Source organism: Salvelinus fontinalis, chromosome 2, assembly GCF_029448725.1.
Source record: "Salvelinus fontinalis isolate EN_2023a chromosome 2, ASM2944872v1, whole genome shotgun sequence".
NCBI lineage: Eukaryota > Metazoa > Chordata > Actinopteri > Salmoniformes > Salmonidae > Salvelinus > Salvelinus fontinalis.
In genome coordinates, this window is record NC_074666.1 from 84,912,505 (window position 1) to 84,931,356 (window position 18,852).

The 18,852-nt window shown below is 41.3% G+C and overlaps 2 protein-coding genes across 2 annotated transcripts; one reads left to right on the top strand and one right to left on the bottom strand.

The window, feature by feature from the left end:
* Positions 1–461: 461 nt before the first annotated feature.
* On the top strand, positions 462–11,420 carry LOC129829810 (meiosis-specific coiled-coil domain-containing protein MEIOC-like). The gene is made up of 7 exons (XM_055891745.1): positions 462–581; positions 826–983; positions 2,986–3,090; positions 3,275–5,096; positions 5,284–5,418; positions 8,981–9,161; positions 9,994–11,420. The coding sequence occupies exons 1-7, from the start codon at positions 513–515 to the stop codon at positions 10,164–10,166; spliced, it is 2,643 nt and encodes an 880-aa protein (XP_055747720.1). The 5' UTR covers positions 462–512; the 3' UTR covers positions 10,167–11,420.
* On the bottom strand, positions 11,416–17,903 carry LOC129829802 (coiled-coil domain-containing protein 43-like). The gene is made up of 5 exons (XM_055891732.1): positions 17,466–17,903; positions 13,458–13,548; positions 13,177–13,321; positions 12,938–12,984; positions 11,416–12,497 (listed from the first exon to the last, which is right to left on the bottom strand). The coding sequence occupies exons 1-5, from the start codon at positions 17,637–17,639 to the stop codon at positions 12,310–12,312; spliced, it is 645 nt and encodes a 214-aa protein (XP_055747707.1). The 5' UTR covers positions 17,640–17,903; the 3' UTR covers positions 11,416–12,309.
* Positions 17,904–18,852: the final 949 nt, after the last annotated feature.

The window sequence follows — 18,852 nt, forward strand, 5'->3', positions numbered from 1 at the left end:
TTTATGGAGGTAAGTAGCTAGCTAGCTAGCTAGCCCAGTTGGCTAGATAAATTTAGTTAGACATAAATCGTGTAACTGAGGGAGACAAGGGACACAAAAGCTAACTTAGGACAAAAGTGAAACTGTCTGTTATGACTGTGTTTTTCAGAATACGTTGTTGATTGAACTCATAAAAGTTACTTGTTTTGGGTTTAGCTAGTTTAGCTAGCTAGACACCTGCTGAGCATCCTTCTTTCTATCTTTGTAACTAACAGTTAACTTAGCTAGTTAACATTCGCAAACGTACTGTTGCTAGCTAACCTACATTTAATTACAATTTGACTTGGGCCGAGTTGGCATTGTGCAATACAATATGTTATTACCCTGCTAGCTGTAACGTTATATCTAATAATCAAGATAGCTAGTCAATGAAACTGTATTGTTCTGTTGAATGTTTGTATGAATATCTTTGTAATGTTTAGTTTAATAATGCAGTGAAGAATAGAATAAGTGCAAGTTCAAGAGGAGTGAGAATGGCGTTTGATCGATTCCAGAGTGCATCAGCAGGTTCCGACTCATTCTTTTCCTCAAATAAGCATCAGGTGAGACATTCAAAATAAATGTTTTACTTTTCTAGATTGCAGTTCATTACAATGTAGGCTATAGATGATAAATAATTCAAGTGGTATGTTTATTAATGGTTTATATTAAGTAGCTAGTGTTTAAGGTATGAATTGGTATGAATTGTCTATTGTAGGCAAAACAGAATCAGAATGCTATATCTCACCAGTGTCTGGCTGACGTTTTCACTAGGGTTCATGAATTTCATTTTTTATTGTCTCACAGACCTGTGGAACTGTGGACAATGAAAGACTCTTGCAGCCATACATCCCCTTACCCGAATTCTCATTGCCAGAAGAACCTCCCATGTCCTACACACCCTGGTCTGCACAGGATGATCCATACCAACTCATTAATTGCACCCAGAACAATGTTAAAAGCAGGTACCTAAACTAACTACTTCAAATGCAACTCTCAGCATTGTATACTGACCTGGTCCATACTGTGTTTTGTCATACCAGTATTTAACATTGACAGTCTGAAGAATGTATTGGGAAAAGGAAGACCAAGTCTTAATTTATACTGAACAAAAATATAAACGCAACATGTAAAGTGTAGGTTCCATGTTTCATGAGCTGAAACAAAAGACCCCAGAAAATTTCCATTTGCACAAAAAGCTTATCTCTTTCAAATTTTGGGCACACATTTGTTTACATCCCTGTTAGTGAGCATTTCTCCTTTGCCAGGAGTAACACAATGCCACAGGTGTCTCAAGTTGAGGGAGTGTGCAATTAGCATGCTAACTGCAGGAATGTCCACCCGAGCTGTTGCCAGAGAATTTAATGTTAATTTCTCTACCATACGCCATCTCTGTCGTTTTAGAGAATTTGGCAGTACCTCCAACCGGCCTCACAACTGCAGACCACATGTATGGTGTCGTGTGGGCGAGCGGTTTGCTGATGTCAATGTTTTGAACAGAGTGCCCCATGGTGGCAGTGGGGTTATGGCAGTGGTGGAAAAAGTACACAATTGTCATACTTTAGTAAAAGTAAAGCTACCTTAATCGAAAATGACTCAAGTAAAAGTGAAAGTCACCCAGTAAAATACTACTTGAGTAAAAGTCTAAAAGTATTTGGTTTTAAGTATACTTAAGTATCAAAAGTAAATGTATTTAATTATCAAAAGTAAAAGTATGAATCATTTCTAATTACTTATATTAAGCAAACCAGTAGGCACAATTTTTGTGTTTTTTATTTATTTACAGATAGCCAGGAGCGCACTCCAACACTCAGACATCATTTACAAACAAAGTATTTGTGTTTAGTGAGTCCGCCAGATCAGAGGTAGTAGGGATGACCAGGGATGTCCTCTTAATAAGTGTGTGAATTGGACCATGTTCTGTCCTGCTAAGCATTCAAAATGTAACAAGTACTTTTGGGTGTCAGGGAAAATGTATGGAGTAAAAAGTACAACATTTTCTTTAGAAATAGTAGTAAAAGTAAAAGTAGTCAAAAATATTAATATTAAAGTACAGATACCCCAAAAAACGACTTAAGTAGTACTTTAAAGTATTTTTACTTAAGGACTTTACACCACTGGGTTATGGTATGGGCAGGCATTAGCTACAGACAAAAACCACAATTGTATTTTATCAATGGCAATTTGAATGCAAAGAGATACAGTGACGAGATCCATTTTCGTGCCATTCATTCACCGCCATCACCTCAGGTTTCAGCATGATAATGCACGGCCCCATATTGCAAGGATCCGAACACAATTCCTGGAAGCTGAAAATGTCCCAGTTCTTCCATGGCCTGCATACTCACCAGACATCTCACCCATTGAGCATGTTTGGGATGCTCTGGATCAATCTGTATGACAGTGTCTTCCAGTTCCTGCCAATATCCAGAAACTTCGCACAGCCATTGAAGAGTAATGGGACAACATTCCACAGGCCACACTCAACAGCCTGATCAACTCTATGCGAAGGAGATGTGTCGAGCTGCATGAGGCAAATGGTGGTCACACCAAATACAGACTGGTTTTCTGATCCACTCCCCTACTTTTTTTATGGTACAGTATCTATCTGTGACCAACAGATGCATATCTGTATTCCCAGTCATGTGAAAATTCATAGTTTAGGGTCTAAGGAATTTATTTAAATTGACTGATTTCCTTATATGAACTGTAGCTCAGTAAAATCTTAGAAATTGTTGCAGGTTGCGTTTATATTTTTGTTTATTATAATTTTATTGTACTGAAATCATAGAGAACATTTCATAGGTGATTTGAAGACACAAGGTGTTCATGAATACACTGTCCATTTGAAATTAAGTTGAACTTCTAATAACCACTACACTTTTTCATATATGTCCCACTCCATTTGAAATGTAAATGGTCTTCTTTTTCATGTGTTTTGAAATGCTTATGTTTTAAATCTCCAAGGAATCTCCCAGATGGAAATGACTGTGGAAGTGAAGCTGATCTCTATGGGCTGGTGTCAAATATCTTGGAGGAGGCTGATCAAATGGACAGTTACTATACTGAAGAGTAAGTTATTCATTAGGAGGGTATTTTTTTGTCTTCAGTGATATGAGCTCATTTCATTGTATTGGGAGACAAATTAATGGGAATTGAAAATGGAAACCGCAACGTTTGCCAGTAATGACTTTGAGACTTTCAATTGTGTTTAAAAAACTGTATTTAACCTTTAACTTTTCAACTCTCCTTTCAGGACATTATCCCAACTGAAATCTGTCTGGTCTCCCAATTCAATGAGCGACAATTGCCAGCAGTACTTCCAATCAGAGTCCAAAGTGCAGTCCAACTTTCTGCCGAACCATGTTTACCCTGAGTCTTTCAGTAAAGCACAAGGGCAGCCAATGAACAGAGGTTCTGAAGAGTTCTACCAGCATTTCAACAGCTTTGATACCAGTGACCAGCAGTGGCTCCTCTCTTCCTGCAATGGAGACATGGACACTAGATACTCTCTACAGACCCAAGAGCTGCCGAAGCCACCGGGGCTACCACTGCCCAACGTGGGGAACACCTATCGTTCAAACACGAGGCCGAGTAAACACGAGTACAACACAGCTGAGAAGGTTGGAGGGTTCTGTGGGTCTGGGAACGCTCTTTCTGACCACATGGATGCTTTTGCACCCTCCTTCTGCCCCCAGAGCAAGATTAACAGCCAGTGCTTTGACCACTACTATGAAGAGTTCCCAGGCCAGATCAGCGCCAAGCCCAGAAGGACCAAGCAGTACACCATGCAAGAGGTCAACAAGCTGGCCAGCAACATTCAGACTCTGATGGTTGGTGAGCAGGACAACGCATGTGGTAGGGAGCCCCAGAACCGGCAGAGTGTGCAGATGCAGTATGACAACATCATGGCCGAACAGAGGAACTTCTCCAACACCAGGATGCCTGGGCAAACCACTCAAGCCATGCAGTTTAAGAAGGAACTAGGAGGGGAGTATGGAGCCATGCAGAGGGAGACTGATGGAGGAAGGAAGAGCGAAGAGCTGCTACAGAGTGACTTTGATTCCAAAGACTTATCTGGATTTGGTCCACAACACGTTGAGTATTTCCAAAAAACAAAATCACTCTCAGCATCTTTTAATCCTACAATTTCTCACCAAAACAAGATGGCTGTCCAGAAAGGAAGCAACCCCCTCTCTATGGGCCTGAGTCTGAACCAGTACCATTATAGCCAGCAGAACCAGTTGCAGAACAAACTCAAGCAGCAGCATCAGCAGCCAATGGGAAACTGTTTATCCTCTGGGCCCTCCAAGATGCTGTCCCACTCTGTGTCCGAGTTTGTACCTCAGCACTCCCACCAGATGCAGAGAGGACCACCACCGTGCATCCAGGACTACAGTCAGGGGGACGGGCCCAGCCTCCACAGCAGCAGGGCAGGACAGAACCAGGTCAGGATGGACATGGGCGGGCTGAGGAGGGGAGCCAGCAACAGTGACTTTGAGATGCAGCTGGACAAGAGCAGGATGCACATGGCTGGGCTGGTGGCTGATGGCTGCTCCTCCACTCAGCACTTGGATGGGAAGACAAGGCCCCAGACCAGCACTCACATGACAGGAGACGGGGACAAGAAGCAGGGGCTCCTGCAGAACCCTTACCTCGACCTACTCGGCAGCATGTATGGCTCTCGGAGATTCGGCGGAGGAAACGGCACAGTCAACGCAGGGAAGAACCCAGCCTTTCTGCCTTGTATGTATCAGGCTGTGAATGACCCCAGACAGAACTCCTGCCACATGTCTCTGAACTCTGCCAGCTTCAACTCCAGATCCTCCTTCCCCTACGGCGGTTCGATCCCCCCCATGGACCTGTGTGACCTGCTGCCAGACGGGGAGTTTGCAGCTTTCAACCCTTACCTCAATGACGTTATGGGCTCCAGTGGAGCGAACCCCTACCCAGGGATGATGGGAGGCCTCCGCTCCCCGAGGATAATGAGGAACCGGGGAGGACCCATGAGCCAGCTCCACTTCCACCTGGAGGAGTGCTATGAGCAGTGGAGAGTCCTGGAGAAGGAGAGGAAGAAGGTGACCAATAAAAATGAGTGGTTCATTTAGTGGGAATATTTTTGTTTCTTGTGATCATCTTGAAATCCTTATTATTCATCTGATTATGCTGCAATATAATACTTGGTAAGAATGACTCGCAAACTAGGATTAAAATGTATAGTTCGACTGGTTGGCATTAAGTGTTTTTTTGTATTATGTGTTTTAGACAGAGGACGTCCTTACCATGAGTTATCCTGGAAAGCGGATTTCTGTGGTGACCAGCAGTGCCCTCCCCAAAATCCCACCTAACCCTTCCAGAGTGGACCGTCTCATCGTGGACCAGATTCGAGAACAAGCCAAGGTGAGAAATGTTAATTCTTAAAAGCCTAAGCCGGGGGGGGCGGGGGGGATTCTAAGCTGACATGTGGAATTGTTTTAGGATGGTCATGCTGTGGATCAAAAAACAAACAAACATGAATACCTTATTTACATAACTATTTAGACCCTTGTGTCGAGGCACAGATCTGGGGAAGGGTACCAAAACATTTCCGCAGCATTAAAGGTCCCCCAAAACACAGTGGCCTCCATCATTTTTAAATGGAAGAAGTTTAGAAATACCAAGACTCTTCCTAGAGCTGGTCGCCCGGCCAAACTGAGCAAGGGCTTGGTCAGGGAGGTAATCAAGAACCCGATGGAGCTCCAGAGTTCCTCTGTAGAGATGGGAGAACCTTCCAGATGGACAACCATCTTTGCAGCACTCCAGCAATCAGGCCTTAATGGTAGAGTGGCCAGACGGAACCCACTCCTCAGTAAAAGCCACATGACAGCCCACTTGGAGTTTGCCAAAGGCACCTAAAGGACTGTTAGACCATGAGAAACAAGATTCTCTGGCCTAATGAAACCAAGATTGAACTCTTTGGTCTGAATGCCAAGTGCCACTTCTGGAGGAAATCTGGCACCATCCCTATGGTGATGCATGGTGGTGGCAATATCACGAATCAAGGTAAGACCCAGATGCAGACTGTCGAAGTAACAATGTTTAATGTTCCAACAGAGGCAAGCAGTAGACAGGTCAAGGCAGGCAGAGGTCGGTAATCCAGAGGGAGGCAGAGGTACAGGTCGGCAGGCAGGGTCAGGGGCAGGCAGAGTGGACAGGCAGGCGGGCTCAGTCAGAACAGGCAGGACCTCAGACTGGGACAAAGGTTCACCTTCCAACAGAACAACAACCCTAAGCACACAGCCAAGACAACGTAGGAGTGGCTTCGGGACAAGTCTCTGAATGTCCTTGAGTGGCACAGCCAGAGCCCGGACTTGAACCCGATCGAACATCTCTGGAGAGACCTGAAAATAGCTGTGCAGCAATGCTCTCCATCCAACCTGACAGAGCTTGAGAGGATCTGCAGAGAAGAACTCCCCAAATACAGGTGTGCCAAGCTTGTAGCGTCATACCCAAGAAGAATCAAGGCTGTAATCGCTGCCAAAGGTGCTTCAACAAGGACTGAGTAAAGGGTTTGAATACTTATGTAAATGTTATTTTTGAACTTTTTATTTAATTTATACATTTGCAAACATTTCTAAAAACCTTTTCATGCTTTGGCATTATGGAGTATTGTGTAGATTGATGAGGGGGAAAAAAGTGATTTAATCCATTTTAGAATAAGGCTTTAACGTAACAAAATGTGGAAAAAGTCAAGGGGTCTGAATACTTCTCGAATGCACTGTAAATGGCAAAAAAGACAGTCAAAAAAGAAATCATAAGAAACAAGGTTTTGAAGTCTGTCCTATATCTAGTAGATATAAGAAAGCTCAGGAAATATATATACAGTTGAAGTCGGAAGTTTACATACACTTAGGTTGGCGTCATTAAAACTCGTTTTTCCACCACTCCACAAATTTCTTGTTAACAAACTATAGTTTTGGCAAGTCAGTTAGGACATCTACTTTGTGTAAGACACATGTAATTTTTCCAACAATTGTTTACAGACAGATTATTTCACTTATAATTTACTGTATCACAATTCCAGTGGGTCAGAAGTTTACATACACTAAGTTGACTGTGCCTTTAAACAGCTTGGAAAATTCTAGAAAATGATGTCATGGCTTTAGAAGCTTCTGATAAGCTAATTGACATCATTTGAGTCAATTGGAGGCGTACCTGTGGATGTATTTCAAGGGCTACCTTCAAAGTCAGTGCCTCTTTGCTTGACATCATGGGAAAATCAAAAGAAATCAGCCAAGACCTCAGAAAAAAATTATACGTCTGGTTCATCCTTGGGAGCAATTTCCAAACGCCTGAAGGTACCACGTTCATCTGTATAAACAATAGTACGCAAGTATAAACACCATGGGACCACGCAGCCGTCATACCGCTCAGGAAGGAGACGCGTTCTGTCTCCTAGAGATGAACATACTTTGGTGCGAAAAGTGCAAATCAATCCCAGAACAACAGCAAAGGACCTTGTTAAGATGCTGGAGGAAACAGGTACAAAAGTATCTATATCCACAGTAAAACGAGTCCTATATCGACATAACCTGAAAGGCCGCTCAGCAAGGAAGAAGCCACTGCTCCAAAACCGCCATAAAAAAGACAGACTACGGTTTGCAACTGCACATAGGAACAAAGATCGTACTTTTTGGAGAAATGTCCTCTGGTTTGATGAAACAAAAATAGAACCGTTTGGCCATAATGACCATGGTTATGTTTGGAGGGAAAACGGGGAGGCTTGCAAGCCGAAGAACACCTTTCCAACCATGAAGCACGGGGGTGGCAGCATCATGTTGTGGGGGTGCTTTGCTGTAGGAGGGACTGGTGCACTTCACAAAATAGATGGCATCATGAGGGAGGGAAATTATGTGGATATATTGAAGCAACATCTCAAGACATCAGTCAGGAAGTTAAAGTTTGGTCGCAATGGCTCTTCCAAATGGACAATGACCCCAAGCATACTTCCAAAGTTGTGGCAAAATGGCTTAAGGACAACAAAGTCAAGGTATTGGGAGTGGCCATCACAAAGCCCTGACCTCAATCCCATAGACAATTTGTGGGCAGAACTGAAAAAGCGTGTGCGAGCAAGGAGGCCTACAAACCCGACTCAGTTGCACCAGCTCTGTCAGGAGGAATGGGCCAAAATTCACCCAACTTATTGTGGGAAGCTTGTGGAAGGCTACCCAAAAAGTTTGACTCAAGTTAAACAATCTAAAGGCAATGCTACCAAATACTAATTGAGTGTAACTGACCCACTGGGAATGTGATGAAAGAAATAAAAGCTGAAATAAATCATTCTCTGCTATTATTCTGACATTTCACATTCTTAAAATAAAGTGGTGATCCTAACTGACCTAAGACAGGGGATTTTTACTAGGATTAAATGTCAGGAATTGTGAAAAACTGAGTTTAAATGTATTTGTCTAAGGTGTATGTAAACTTCCGACTTCAACTGTATATATTTATTACACATTTATAACCCCTTTTTTGGGTTGGCACAAAACTACCATCATATTTCCATACGTTTTTAAAACCAGTACCGGTTTCCTACAGACTAGTCCCGTAGCACTTGGGGCCGCATTAGTTTGTAGGCCAAACGCAGATGCGGAAGTGCGACATCGGCAGATGTGGTGGAAAGTGACGCATCCAATGCAGATATCTCTAGGTTAAACTGACGGATTTTAATGGGGATTTAAAAAAATTATCTTACTTAGATTGACGCACCGGTGCGTGATTTTAAATGTTCACTTTGGAATTTTAGGATTGGTTGATGGCTAAGTCCATGCAAGTTGGCATGAGTGTTGATAGAATAGTTAAATAAGACCAATACATGAATACCAGTTGCTTTAGGCTAGATGAACACCCATCAAGTTCTGCAAGTGTTTCAAAATGCATTTGAAGAAATTTTGATGGAATTTATTTTCCTCTTATATCATAGGTGGTGAGCCTTCTGGGTAAAATGGAGCGTCTGCGTAGCTTCCCCCTCCATGCCAATATTTGTTCAGCGCTGGACAGACACCTCGAGGCTATTTACATTACCCAGGCCAGACGCAAGGAGGAATTTGTCAACACTTCAAACCGTCAGAGACAGGCCAGTGCACATTTCAGAGAGGACAGAGGTAACTCAACACGAAGTCATTAATGAGCCGCAGCTAGTTCTTAACAACTGAATCCCCAAGCATTTGTCTGTGCTTGTCTTACAATTTGGTTTTAGATTTATTCTGGAAATATGGCTGCCATTTTTTATTCTGTAGAGCTTTTTATATTTTCTTTCCTTGAAAGAGATTTAACAGAGCTTATCTTCTACATTTGCCTTTTCGTGTTAGGGATGAGCAGCATTTGTCAGCTCTGATGAGGCCTAAAAACCAGTGGTGGAAAAAATACCCAATTGTCATACTTGAGTAAAAGTAAAGATACCTTAATAGAAAATCACTCAAATTAAAGTGAAAGTCACCCAGTAAAATCCTACGTGAGTAAAAGTCTAAAAGTATTTAGCTTTAAATATACTTAAGTATCAAAAGGAAAAGTATAAATCCCTTCAAATGTCTTATATTAAGCAAACTAGACGGCACCATTTTTTTTTATATAGATAGCCAGGGGCATGCTCCAACACTCAAGACATATTTTACAAAGGAAGCATGTGTTTAGTGAGTCTGCCAGATCAGAGGCAGTAGGGATGACCAGGGATGTTCTCTTGAGAAGTGTGAATTAGACAATTTTCCTGTCCTGCTAAGCATTAAAAATGTTACGAGTACTTTTGGGTGTCAGGGAAAACGTATGGGGTAAAAAGTACATCATTTGTTTTAGGAATGTAGTGAAGTAAAAGTTGTCAAAAATATAAATAGTACAGTACAGATACCCCAAAAAACGACTTAAGTAGTACTTTCAAGTATTTTTACTTAATTACTTTACACCACTACTGTTTTATTTTTTTGCCTGTATTCCTGCTAGATATCCTGCTGCTTGCTACAGCACTGAGGGATCTGTGTTTGACCACAAGGAAGTCCCGCACTGCCCTGTGGTGTGCCCTACAGATGACCCTACCCAAGTCCAACACGGACAAGCTGGATGAGCAGAGCACCTCTGAGGAGACCAGCCCAGGGAGAACACTTATCCAGTTCTGATGCCACTGAGCCACCCTATGGTTCACATGTGACACTCACTCACGTTCATGCTATAGATGTTGCTCAGAGCAAGACCAGTGAGGAGCATTAGGCCAGATAAAATTTTGATCACATCATTAGACAGAACAGAAGTAATTCTTGTATGTAGGCTCAGTTTGAGCAAATAGAGGAAATTGATTATTTTTGGAGATTATCAGTCTTATTTAAAATGTATCTTTAAGCAGGTGATTCAGAACAATGTAATGGGATAACCGGGGGTGCGTTTATTTTAAATGGCAGTACAATTCTATTATGCTGTTTAATTGAGAATCCTCATAATCCCTTCAGCCCCAGTAATTCCCTGTTAACGAGCTTCTATTAGGAACATGAGAGAGAGCAGAGCCTGATCAGAAATGGTGGTGGTGATAACTGTAGGAGAATATACAGTATTACATTCATCAGTATTGTCAACTACCTTAGAGCTAGGGTCCTTGCAATCATTGCAAGGAAAATTTGTTTAATTTACCTTAGTGGCCACAAATGTTAATACAATTTGATTGATAGTTGCTCTTGGGCTAGGGGAATTCATAATATGAAATGTGTTGAGGCTTAATTTATCTTCAAAATCACCACATTTTGTGATTAGGGTCATCGAAAATAATGGGAATCTTGGAAAGGCCGAATATTATTTAAAGACACTATTTATAATTATTAAAACATGGCAGTCATTTGAATGTTTTCCTGATTGTTTTACTTATTTATTTGAATGTGATTTGACATTCAGTTCTCTAATATGCTTCTTAACAACCAATAATTGTGGATAAGTGATCATTGCCTCCTCTTAAGTTGAGTGGATATGGCAATGGGAACCACTTTTCTGTCATATTTCATGTTAACATACCAATCAATCGTCAACTTGAAGCCTCGTGTTTTCTTCTCGGTTTACCTGAAAAGCAACATACTCTAGTCAGTGTATTGTTTTTACTTACTCTCAGTAGGTTAGAAATTTGGACTGGTCATGCATTGATGTTAATTAAATCTTATGTTATTCTTATTTTGAATTTAGTTCTCTGAATGTTAATCACGCTGCATTACAGCTCATTTCAAAAACATAAGAATTAAGTTTGATGGGCACATACTATCAATGACATAATACACACTCGTAAGACAGGTGGAAAACATGTTCAAACCCCTGTATTTTTAATGTTCCCGTTTAAAATGGTATGTTTCACGATAATTGTTTGTTTTATTAAAGCAAAAAACAATAAAGCTCTTTAAAATGGCATTTATTTATTCAAAAAATATGTTGAAAATGAACCCCATTGCCATTCTGCAAACATTGTATATGATGTAATCGAGGTATACAGTATCAACCACCACATTGTTCTGATTCTCATACAAGAGAGTGCATAGACAGTACATGAAGACTGGGGTGCCAAACTGAATCTATTTAATATGACTGACATGAGTGTGAGCCTTGAGTGAATCCATCTCCAAAGAAGAAAAGCATTTGCAACACATTGGCACATACTAGCAGTGCCTCAATCTGAGTGAGTTAAGATCCCATAGGGCACTTCCCCTTCCTGTTACAATATCCCCTATAGTAATTGCAGAACATTTGAATGCCATTTAAAAACATTTATCTTGGAAAATTATTACTTAAACTGGGCAAACATTTTAGAGCGAAGGCTTGCATGCTACATCTAGTGAATGACTATTAATTTTCAGAGACAGCCTCGATATTAGTAGAGGCATATTGAAAAGGAGGCAGGGACAGCAATGATACAGATACATCCACCTCTAGTTTCAACATGATAGGATGACAGATACAGGCAAGAGCTTGTGCAGGTTGATCATAGCAAGTAGAGATAGACTATTAATGTTGGCTTTTCATAGAGTCACTGATTTACTTTATTAATTAATCACAGTTGAGGAGAAATAACACATTGTAGATAGATGGACTGTGTCCCAGCTTTAGATAAAGCTTGATGACTGAAACCAATAGAAAACAAATGGTAATTGGTTAAAACAATGTCCAGACAAATTCTTGTTACAATCATAAGGGTGGTTATAAGGGAAATGTAAAAATAGATGTTGATTTCAGTTTTTTATCCAGTAACAAAACATTTCATGTGACAATGTCCCAAAGTGTCATTTATTTTTCTCATCTTTTGCGTTCCCCTTTCTGTGTGCGTTTCTTCTCCTTGTCCTTCCTGTCCTGCCTGGCTAGTTTATCCTTCTCACGCTGCATCTTGTCCGTCTCTTTCTTCTTATGCGAATCTTCCTTAGCCTGGTCCCTCTGCTGCTTCTTCCTGCTCAAAACCTCCTCCACGTTGGTGTTCTTAAACAGGGCTGAGGCGACCAGTAAAGGAGTTTCACAGCAAAACCAGCGCCCCTATTCCTAAAGCGTCTCATAGTAGGAGTGCTGATCTAGGATCAGGTTTCCCCTATACATTTAATCAAGATTTAACAGGCAACACTGATCCTGGATCAGCTCTCTTATTCCAAGGCACTTTACAAATACAGACCAAAATGTACTATTACTTGGGTTAAGAAGTTGATGGTGCCATAAGTTGTCTTTTAAAAAATATAGTACTGGTTAAATATTACTTAATGCAGTAAACAATACATTTGCATTCCATTTTAGTCATTTAGCAGACACTCTTATCCAGAGTGACACAGTTAGTGCATTCATCTTAAGATAGCTAGGTGGGACAACCACATATCACAGTAAGTACATTTTTCCTCAATAGGAGTTATAGGAGTAGCAATGGGAGGCATAGACAGGATACATTTATCACCACTGGGGGGAAAAGCCTGCTCCTCCTCTTCAGCTTCAGTGTTCATGTCAAGGAAACTTGAAAAATAGTGTTCCGCATTGCAGTCACATAAAAATTAACATTGAGACACTGCTTTCATTATAAATTGCAGAAATCAACACTTAAGACCTTTAGAGCTGTATAGGTTTAACAAGGTGCAAAGCATAACTGTAGGGGCACACAATAGTTGCAATATATTGAGCCAAGGATATTCCTCGTCATCTGTGATATTGGCATATTGAGCCAGGACTGCTTCTTTCGCTTCTTTCCTCTTCCTGGACTCCTGAGATACTTCCTTCTGTTTCACCACAATCTGTGCCTGCTTCTCTATCAGATTGGCAATGGCCAGTACCTCAGCTAAAGACAGAGAGAGAGAGGAAATTCAACAGATAATTCATACAACGGCTGCTCCAGCTATTAGCTCATGTCTGAAAGTACAGCTAGAATAATGTTCTGTCTTTTAAGTTTCTAGCTTTTGATTGGATGTTCATACCATCCTCCTTGTTTTTGGTTGCCGACCGGGCATAGCTCTCAGCCCACTGACTAATGATCTCTTTGCAGACATCTTCAAGTTTCTCATCCTCCTGTGCATGGAAGACAGTGGAGTATGGAGATGCAATTAGTTAGTGAATTTGAACATCACTACTTTGAGACAAGTATAGTTAGATGCAGCCCAATTTGGCAACTATAGTATGGACGAGTGGGTGTGTTGAAAGGAGTGGGTGTATGGAAAGTGAATCAGCTAATTGGGCAGATTTGTTGGCACTCGAGACCATTTTGCGTTGCTGATTGGGCTGCACGACGAGTCGATGAGCCGGCGACCAGCGTACAGGTGTTGTATCGACCAGCCCTTCCTGCTTCCGACTGGGCAGCTGTATCACGGTTGTGTGGTCGCTGGTAGCTAACATGGCCATTCCCTCCACTGATTTTATTTCAAATAGGATAGCAGCCTATACAAAAAATAGCATTTATTTGAAAATGTTTAGGTCCATTATAATTTATACATAATTAATAGTTTTAGATGTTCAAGAGTGGCCAGGAGTGTTTAACCCAAAGTATATATATATATATATATATATACACTTTTTTTTTTTAAACTCCAACCTCCCGCCGGGCTAGATTGAATGGGCTCCCAGGCCGGATTGGGACAAATGGTCTAACCCAGTGGTTCACAAACTATGGGGGGTGCGAGGGGTCGGCAGTCTGGCATTCAACATACTCTTGAAGTTGTAATAGTGGAATGTACAAGGTGCAATTTTGAAATAGGGTAGTGCATCATCAGTTTTCCTCTTGTCATGTCAGTCATTGAATACATTAGAGCGATATTTATCACTTGTCAGAAATGTCCAGATCAACTAGCCCAGTGGTTCTCAAACGTTTTATAGTCCCGTACCCCTTCAAACATTCAACATCCAGCTGCGTACCCCCTCTAGCACCATGGTCAGCGCACTGTCAAATGTTGTTTTTTGCCATCATTGTAAGCCTGCCACACACACACACACACACACACACACACACACACACACACACACACACACAATACATTTATTAAACATAAGAATGAGTGTGAGTTTGTCACAACCCGGCTTGTGGGAAGTGACAAGGAGATCTTATAGGACCAGGGCACAAATAATATAATAATAAATAATTTAGCTTTTTATTTAGCCATCTTACACACTACCGTTCAAATGTTTGTGGTCACTTAAGAAATGCCCTTGTTTTTGAAAGAAAAGCACATTTTTTGTCCATTAAAATAACATCAAATTGATCAGAAATAGTGGAGACATTGTTAATGTTGTAAATGACTATTGTAGCTGGAAACGGCTCATTTGTTATGGAATATCTACATAGGCTTCCAGAGGCCCATTATCAGCAACCATCACTCCTGTGTTCCAATGGCACGTTGTGTTAGCTAATCCAAGTTTATCAATTTAAAAGGCTAATTGATTATTAGAAAACCCTTTTGCAATTATGTTAGCACAGCTGAAAACTGGTGTTCTGCTTAAAGGAGCAATAAAACTGGGCTTCTTTAGACTATCAGCATTTGTGGGTTCAATTACAGGCTCAAAATGGCCAGAAACAAAGAACTTTCTTCAGAAACTCGTTAGTCTATTCTTGTTCTGAGAAGTGAAGGCTATTCCATGCGGGAAATTGCCAAGAAACTGAAGATCTCGTACAACGCTGTGTACTACTCGCTTCACAGAACTGCGCAAACTGGCTATAACCAGAATAGAAAGAGGAGTGGGAGGCCCCGGTGCACAACTGAGCAAAATATACACACACACACAAACAGAGTGGAAGTCGGAAGTTTACATACACTTAGGTTGGAGTCATTAAAACTCGTTTTTCAACCACTCCACACATGTCTTATTAACAAACTATAGTTTTGGCAAGTCGGTTAGGACATCTAAATTGTGCATGACAAGTCATTTTTCCAACAATTGTTTACAGACAAATTATTTCACTTATAATTCACTGTATCACAATTCCAGTGGGTAAGAAGTTCACATACACTAAGTTGAATGTGCCTTTAAACAGCTTGGAAAATTCCAGAAAATTATGTCATGGCTTTAGAAGCACCTGATAGGCTAATTGACATCATTTGAGTCAATTGGAGGTGTACCTGTGGATGTATTTCAAGGCCTACCTTCAAACTCAGTGCCTCTTTGCTTGACATCATGGAAAAATCAAAAGAAATCAGCCAAGACCTCAGAAAAAAAATTGTGGACCTACACACGTCTGGTTCATCCTTGGGAGCAATTTCCAAACGCCTGAAGGTACCACATTCATCTGCACAAACAATAGTACGCAAGTGGGACCACGCAGCCGGTATACCGCTCAGGAAGGAGACGCGTTCTGTCTCCTGCTTTGCTGCAGGAGGGACTGGTGCACTTCACAAAATAGATGGCATCATGAGGGAGGAAAATTATGTGATATTGAAGCAACATCTCAAGACATCAATCAGGAATTTAAAGCTTGGTCGCAAATGGGTCTTCCAAATGGACAATGACCCCAAGCATACTTCCTAAGTTGTGGCAAAATGGCTTAAGGACAACAAAGCCAAGGTATTGGAGTGCCATCACAAAGCACTGACCTCAATCCCATAGAACATTTGTGGGCAGAACTGAAAAAGTGTGTGCAGGCAAGGAGGCCTACAAACCCGACTCAGTTGCACCAGCTCTGTCAGGAGGAATGGGCCAAAATTCACCCAATTTATTGTGGGAAGCTTGTGGAAGGCTGCACAAAACGTTTGACCCAAGTTAAACATTTTAAAGGCAATGCTACCAAATACTAGTTGAGTGTATGTAAACTTCTGACCCACTGGGAATGTGATGAAAGAAATAAAAGCTGAAATAAATCATTCTCTCTACTATTATTCTGACATTTCACATTCTTAAAATAAAGTGTTGATCCTAACTGACCTAAAACAGGGAATGTTTACTCGGATTAAATGTCAGGAATTGTGAAAAACGGAGTTTAAATGTATTTGGCTAAGGTGAATGTAAACTACCGACAACTGTGATATTTTTTATGTTAATCAAATTTTTATTTGGCTCACCCCCGACGGCATTGCGTGTACACCCCAGTTTGGTAATAGCTGTACCAGCCCATGTCAGCTAACGGTTTTTAGCTAGGTTGTATTTAGCCCATAAATGTTGTAATGTTTGAGTCACTGATATCAAATGAATACACATTAGACATGGCAAAATGTTTAGAATTGCAAGACAATGAGCTTTAAAACCGCAAAATATTCTGTGCACGTCATGACAAAATGTGTAGAATATAAGGAAATAAACGTTCAACCTTCCAAATTTTCTCTCAACAAGAGGGGTGAACAGTTTGTGTCATGAACAGTGCTTGTGCCCATAGAAATAGATGTGGCGCTCACGCGCATTGTTCCACAATGCTGAAAGAGGGCCACTACTTTTCTTTCGAGACTGCCACACGCCAAATTGAGCTGCAGCTACCCCTTTCTCCGTTGAAGGATGTCGTGTCAGTGAATCGTCAGTTAGTATAATGTGCTATGTCAGGTGTTGCCAACTTTTGGAGAGCCTACAGAGCATGTAGGCTTTCTCCAACCCCGATCTAACAAACTTGATTCAACTGAACCTGACGAGCAGCTGATTAGTGAAAACAACTAAATCCTGCAAATGGATCGGTACTCAGTAGCTCTCGAGACATGGCCACCCTGCTGTATGTCATAACCATCTGTCTAGAGAGTTCCACCGAAGTCTCAACATGGGCTAGCCGGCTAATAATAGAAAGGGTCTGGATAACTTCAGGTTTGATTCGCCTAACCCCCATCTCCAAATATGGCTAATGGTAGATTGGCACATGTTGCTAACGTTGTTACCAGTTAGTTATATGGGAACAGATCGATTGTAGTCACTCAGTTGTTAGTTAGCGTAGTTAAAACCCACGTGTAACCATTGAGCACGTTAGCCAGCTACTGACTAACTTACCGCGGCGCAAGCATGGCATGTCTGCCCCCTATATTTACCAAAAACGCAGATAGAATTCCTAGCAGTGCGTCCTCCTTCTCTTCGTCACTCTCCTCTTCTTGAAGTATTCCTAAAATATAAGCTCCATACACCTCCTGGTCCACTTCCAAGGAGTCTAGTCGATCATTCAGCCACTTCTCAAACTCCCCGGCATCTGCCATGGACGCCGCCATCTTGGCCGTTCAGGGTCTTCCACACCCTACGACTATCCGCGTGTATTGCCTGCTAGATAAAACTTTAGCAGAATATGATTGCTGCCTCGTACATTGTTTTAGTGATTGCCAGGAAATAATTAATAATTTCCATTATTGCATTTAAGGAGGGATAATTAATCAACTACATAATCCATTTGAAATGCTATTCTTTCGTTAGAACTCTTTAAAAATCTTCATGCGAGATTATGTGACCAATTGATACATTTAAATTATAACCCTGAATCAAACGGACGTAGTTAACACACCCCTATAATAAAATGTTCATGAGATTTTATCATGGTTTTCTATGAAATTCGAGAGCCTCCCTCTGCCCTGACTGAGGTGACGTGGACACAGATGTGATTCTCTACTTTTCACCACTGGGTGGGAGTATAAGACATAGTCTGACTTTAGTGTATATTTTTTCTCCAGTTCTACAGCCTAAAAAAGTTTATATTTGCCTCAAAAAATATATTATCTCAAATGCTTGACCATCACCTGGATATGCTGAAAGATTGTTGTGCATCTAAATGTATCTCTGACTCTGGACATTATTTCCTGATCACCAGTTGCTGCTCCCAGTCACACTAACTATTACTGTTCTCTGTTGAAGTGGGACAAGTAACGCCTCCCAACTGTTTAATACAATAAGGAGGGTTTCCAAGGGAATGGTCTCACCCTGCATCCAGAGAAGCCTCACTGTGTTTGGGGTATCAGTTGCCCCTTATCTTCCCTCCCTGCTTCTCTATAATGGTTTCACACGTCACTGGTCTTGTAATAATGAAGTGTGAAGCTCCTGTGCTGCCATGGGGAAGCTGCCATGTACAACTGCACCCTTTATTTTCATCCTCTGCATCCATCTCCTCATGGCCTATATACATTTAGCCAGATCCTGACATTGATGTGAGCAAAGTTTAAATTCAACATACAAGGGCCAAGTCCACTCCACACAAACACACATTTTTATTGGAAATTGGGAGTAGCAAGTGTTGTGGTCTGGTTTGGTTTGAAGAGGTCACTGGGGTAGATTGGTTACACAAGTTTGTTGTTGCAACTGTTGTGTTCTAATAGGTAATACACTTGTGGTTGTTTGTGTGCTGTAACTGAAGACAAGGTCAAGAGAGATTGAGATGCTATGGAACAGTGTGTATTTTTGAGAGAGGAGATATGACAACGTGGCTGGCATGACAAC

Bases quoted from the DNA above. Each gene is read 5' to 3' on its own strand.
- LOC129829802 (XM_055891732.1), bottom strand. From the start codon at position 17,639: ATGGCGGCGTCCATGGCAGATGCCGGGGAGTTTGAGAAGTGGCTGAAT. The intron at 13,549-17,465 runs GTAAATATAGGG...TTCCATGCACAG, and splicing joins GAATTCTATCTGCGTTTTTG to GAGGATGAGAAACTTGAAGA. The intron at 12,985-13,176 runs ATATCCTTGGCT...TGACATGAACAC, and splicing joins AATATCACAGATGACGAGGA to TGAAGCTGAAGAGGAGGAGC.
- LOC129829810 (XM_055891745.1), top strand. From the start codon at position 513: ATGGCGTTTGATCGATTCCAGAGTGCATCAGCAGGTTCCGACTCATTC. The intron at 3,091-3,274 runs GTAAGTTATTCA...CTCTCCTTTCAG, and splicing joins GACAGTTACTATACTGAAGA to GACATTATCCCAACTGAAAT. The intron at 9,162-9,993 runs GTAACTCAACAC...TATTCCTGCTAG, and splicing joins ACATTTCAGAGAGGACAGAG to ATATCCTGCTGCTTGCTACA.